Source organism: Opisthorchis viverrini (assembly GCF_000715545.1).
Source record: "Opisthorchis viverrini unplaced genomic scaffold opera_v5_297, whole genome shotgun sequence".
Classification (NCBI taxonomy): Eukaryota; Metazoa; Platyhelminthes; class Trematoda; order Opisthorchiida; family Opisthorchiidae; genus Opisthorchis; species Opisthorchis viverrini.
This window is the reverse complement of record NW_008751954.1, coordinates 565,840-571,447: the sequence shown is the minus strand read 5'-3', so window position 1 is coordinate 571,447 and position 5,608 is coordinate 565,840. Positions and strand designations below refer to the sequence as shown.

General features: G+C 46.6%; 1 protein-coding gene across 1 annotated transcript in view; it reads right to left on the bottom strand.

The window, feature by feature from the left end:
• Positions 1–5,608, bottom strand: part of T265_09686 (hypothetical protein) — a gene marked incomplete at both ends in the record, with an annotated part of 71,864 nt that overhangs the window by 1,846 nt on the left and 64,410 nt on the right. The window contains one exon of the mRNA XM_009175841.1: positions 3,153–3,274. Coding sequence (XP_009174105.1) covers positions 3,193–3,274 — 82 coding nt within the window. The remainder of the gene's footprint in view (positions 1–3,152; positions 3,275–5,608) is intronic.

Genomic DNA, 5,608 nt, shown 5'->3' with positions numbered 1-5,608 from the left:
GGTCTTCCATAAACGAGGGCGAGATGGCCCAAGTGGTTAGTGCGCTAATTTACTGACCGGAAGGTTCGTGGTTCGAACCCGACCTCTGCCTCTCGACTTCCCCTGTCTAGGCTTGGGCACTCTGGCAGTATCCCAGCCCTTGTGCTTCCTTCGGGTGGCATGGCAGTTTGGCGCCAAGAGGGTGCTATAGCTGAACGGTTTTGCTTCCATAAATGTACTCCTGTTGCATGAGTGCTCATTTAGATCGATTCAAACAGTGAATCCAACACCCACGGGGCCGGCAGCGCTCTACTGCAGGATGCAACATCATTTCCCTAACAAGGGTGACCCAGGGTCGTCGACACGTTCATAGTGGGTCCAAAACATTCACCAATGTATTCTTCACTCCCTTTAAACGTGATCAACTTTTTCTTAATAATCCGGCAAATATCGGATTCACTAGAACCAGCTGAAGACGAATAACTGTATGATGAGAATGATTAAGCGCAGCGACACTGCTGAAGTTACGGTAAGGTCAGCTGCATTTAAAATCCAAAAACATCATCCGCAGACTAAAGCGGTCGGCTTATGGGAATACGGGGCATAGGACTTCGAAGTTGTCAGATGGTGAACGACACCGAAACATTTGACAATTCATCTATGTCCTGATGACTGGTGCTCCGCATAATCCGCTTGGCTACGGTAGCATGTGCGGAGAGGGAGAAGAAGGTGAAACAGAGCTCACCAAAAATAAACAAGTTTGAGAATAACGTGCGAACAGCTTAAAATCGATTGAGTTGGACCGGTTTTTTCAAAAAACCGAGGGTGTTACAGGGACGCTACTCAGGTTTGGGTGCAGCTCAATGTTGATCACGGATTGGAAGTCCGCTTCAATCAGCATCGCTTTAAGGCCGTTGTCAAGTCTATAATGTCACTGGATCAGGAAGGCCACTGTGTTCCACTCAGACGATATTAGTCATCATTTACGAATACGAGTGACCAAAATATTCCACAGTGGGCACTACTTGTACAGTTCGATTTGTCCACCAAGGGAGCGCTCTTTCTTAAGAGACCTTCACCCAGTGAAAAATCTTTTTTAGAAATGAGAACTGTGCCAGTTCATATCTCTGGTTGTTAAACAGTCAGAAGGAGACATACCGAATCCGATATACTGTGAAAAGATGACACTGAATTCTGTTCGCAGTGCAAATCACCAGTTCAATTCATGTCCTAAAGTTTAAAATTTTGTTGGCGTTACACTTAAATCTCTCCTCGTCACCATGAAATCCATAGATGGATAGAAAAGAACTGCGTAAACGAAACACCCTGTGAGTCGCTAATACCCCTCGTCAAATAGTGAACACATCTGGAAACAGAGTAACCTATTTTGAAGGTCCTAAGGCGGAAAACTCAAAGCAACTAAACACTAAAACACAGTAGTTGTCGTGCGGTGGAAGGCACCGTGTGGTTGCTTCGAGGATTGGACAAAACTCTGTTCTGCATCGAAAAGTTAGAGAAAAACCCTTCACTCACGGAGAGTGAAGGAACACATTTGTAAAGCATGCTTTATGCTAGTTTGCCAGCAACCAGTGTAGTGGCAATACAACTTTACGAAACGTTTAATTGCCTTTGGACGAACGGAGAGTGAGGAATTTGCAGAATTTAGAAGCGGTCTGTCTTATTTCCGGCAAGCTTTGTAAGAGGACATTGTCCGAAAAACGGTGCCACTAATGTTCACGATCCCTGGACGAACTGTCTGAAAACTAGGTGGCTATGTGACCCCTAAATGAAGAAAAAGTTTGACAGACAGTTTACCCAGACGAGCAAACTTTCCGAAGAATCAGAGAGAACTTAGTGCAGTTTGCACTGCTATAGACCAATTCCCTTAATGGAATACGCACTACAAACAGGCCGTGAAAGAATTTCCAATTCAAAACCGAATTCTGGCTTTGCTATAAAATATGGATAAGCATTCAAGACACAAACAGCATTCGCGTAGTGTACGCGTCGTTCTCATACACATCAAACGAATCCACTGTTAAGGGTGACCTTGTACAGTCTTAACGAACCATAAGGATACACACGGTTTGTCGTAGTGGTGCAGATTCGAGCATTTAAATCGGTACCCAACAGAAATGGAGAAGTCAGGTTGCAGTAAAATAAAATAATAGTATCCGTTCATTTGTAACACCCTACTGCTACCCGAAGGCAGCACGAGGGCTAAGGTACCACCAGGTTGCCAAAGCCTAGACAGAACCACGCGAGTTGCCGAAGTTCGATTCGAGTTTCGGACCTTTCGGTCAGTATTTTCGTGCCTCAGCCACTGAGGTATTGCGAGGGCAGGTAGATACACACATATTATTTAAAAATACGTAATAATGCAATGCGATGCGGAGCACGAACGCCACGAAAGGAGCATAGGTTGCCGTAATTGCAGATAGTTTAGGAATTTTCATTGCCGAAACCATTCTTTAAAGATGGGAAATTCTGGAGAAAGTTGCTTAGGAACGCAAACCCTGGAGCGCCCGGGGAGTGGATTACCTTCAGAGGGGTCAGTTTAGGGAATTATTGTATTGGTGATAGTTAGATAAACCGCAAGAGGCTGACGCAGGCAAACGCTGCCGCTAGCGAACGGTTAAATCATCGGCGCAACAGTCACGTCGAAGCCGACAAACGTGCTAGTTAATAAGCGCACGATTGTGATTCACAGATGTCGCTACTCGATGCATCTCCAACAGGCGTGATCAGCTTGCGCGCAGAAACGAAAGTGAAAGCAGTCGGTAATCGGGAGTGCTATGGCAGACAACCACTAACAAGCTACTGGCACTGTCAACATAGGATCAACGACTAACGACACCAATAATTATACCGACGTCAGACACAACCATTACAGCTGATGCGTCGGGGTGGATTTCGGTGGCTTCATTTGATCCAGTGCACACTGGAGATAGAAGATTTAGGTACTAACTCGATTGGTTACGTGATATGTATCAAGACTATGACATGTGAGCGCGGTGATCCATCAACTTCACCAAAATCTACCAGTAAAATAACAAGGACACGGTGGGTCAATTGAGAAAGGTGACGAGGCATGAAATCGACAAACATAATCGGTCGGTGTTGAGAGCAAGAAAGTTCGTAGACGCGATGAACATAAGCAATCCTCCACTCACCAATAGGAACAAATGGAAGGAGAAAGTGGTAGATCTGTCGTCAGGTGGCATCATTCAGGGGTCCATCTACGCCTGGACGGAGTTTGATGGTGCGATGGGATCGAAAACGGGCCTTGTTGAGACTGAGGGGGTCGAATCGGGAAATAGAGGAGGGGATACTAATATTCTGTACTACAGGGACTCAGTAGAAAAAGATTGGTGTAATCCGCACGTGACGGACAGAATATGTTTCCATGTAAGGTAGCGTAGTGAGAAATGATGTCACCATAAGCGCAGTCTCGCCGTATTTCCCAGAAACCGAGTGGAACCGAATGGAACAGATTGTATTCAAAATTTGCTACTTGCGTTTGTCATGCAAATACCAAGCAACAAAGGGGTAGCAGAGACAGGTCGTAAGATATGTATGTAAAGTTTAACTTATTAGCAGACCGGTCAATCAATTAGTTAACATACCAATATGAATTGCAATCAAACACAGGCTAGCTAAGCGACACGTTCGGTGCATCCATAGGGATAACGGATTCAGTCACCCTTGATTGGTCCATCGAGAGGAAAAGGAGTTCCACTGCGTGACCGAGGGATGTGCATACAGGTAAACACTTGCATCATAGACGTACGTAGACAAACAACATCCACGGTTCTAGATGTCTGAAGGACCAACTACAGGTTGGTAGGCGGTTGCACACTTGACCAAGTGCTTGTAAGGCAGTTAGAGGCTGGCTGGATAAAAAACGGATCGAAGACTCGCATTGCTGAGGACCAGACCATGGTATGCACGGCCGTATAACATAAACACTCATGAAGAGACCGTGTCAGGATTAATAGCAGTCATCCGAAACAACGGGGGCGAATCTACCATGACCGCGTTCTTGTGTTTGATATCCAAAATGATAGGATATAAGGTAAATATTCAAAGGAATGAATGTGAGTACGAAATTAACAATAGTAATAATAACAATAAATGACAATAAAAATAGTGAACAACGCCAAACAAACGAGTCGTAGCAGCGGCAGATTAGCGGTGACCTTGAGGATGTTCATGTAGTTCCGTAGCACAAAACACTAAACCCGGGCGACGAAAGTGATTGGCTACGGGGTCAGGGAACCACACTACTTTATGACTTACAAGACGGGCAGGTGATGTGGGGCGCCATACGAACCACACTCGCTATGAGTTCAAAAACCTACCGGGAAGCAGGTAGCAATACACGATCTAGACGTAATTTGGGGCTGGAAGTATGCTTGTATAATAAACCACAGTTAAAAACACGACACCTGTTCAACCATGTGTCTCCATGTCAGAGTTAAACGCGATTATTTTAACTAGCGCGACCCAAGCTTATAAAAAATCCCAACAGACTAGTGGGTGGCCTCAAAGTCCGCCTCAAACGGATACAGGGAAGTACTGACTACGCGAGACAGCTCAGGGGTTAGAGCGCAGATTTACTGACCAGAAGGTCCGTGGTTCGAACCCAACCTCTGCCTTTCGAATTCCCTGTCTGGGCTTGGGCAAACTGGCAGTATCCCAGCCCTCCTGCTTCCTTCGAGTGGCATGGCAGCTAGGCACCGAAAGGGTGTTACAGCTGAACGATTATTATTATCTTTTTACTACCGGAGAACCAAATCAAACTAGACATATGTGAGACTGTTTCGGCGCATAGATGTTATGCGCCACGGAGGGTCCGTCACGAAGAGACTGGACCTTACCGTGGTGTGACGGTTTGCGCACCTCAGCGATCCATTGAGCTATACTGGAGAGTGTCCCGCGACATTCACAGAGTCTCTCATACCAGGTTGGTCAATGGTTAGAGGTCTGACGAACACGGTCTCCTGTCCCACAAGGTTGGGGGATGGAACATGTGGCGACTTGCCTCAGCGATTGAGCTATACTGGATAGTGTCCCGCGACACTCACAGAGTCTCTCATACCAGGTTGGTCAATGGTTAGAGGTCTGACGAACGAACACCCCTGGCCCTCCAGGTTGGGGGTTGGAACATGTGGAATGTAGAAATGGTAATGCATTTGCATTTCCCGCCAAACACCGCTGCCTTGCGGTTAGGCTTTTGAGCCAAAGGCTTTGGTTGAGGACCCTAATCGTCCTCCTGTCTAGGTGTGGGTGCCTGGCAGTATCCCAGCCCACGTACAACCATGAATTGCACATACACAAATAAACTCATGCCACATTGGCCGTCGCGTGGTGTCATCAGCCGGGTCACCTTACTTGCTGCATACAGCAGGGCGCGTAAGCGAAAACAGGCTACTGCTGACGCCTCCCTTCTTTCTCCTTCACATACTTTTTCTTCCCCCTCTCCCCACCCCATTAATAACTCTCTCCTTGTAGGCCCAGCACTTAGGACTGATGACTCCGTTCGTCATGCATCGGTTTTGCGTGCAGCATCTGCTCGTCACATGGTGCCGACAAATCAGTCCTCAAGCCTCGACACCCACTCTATCTG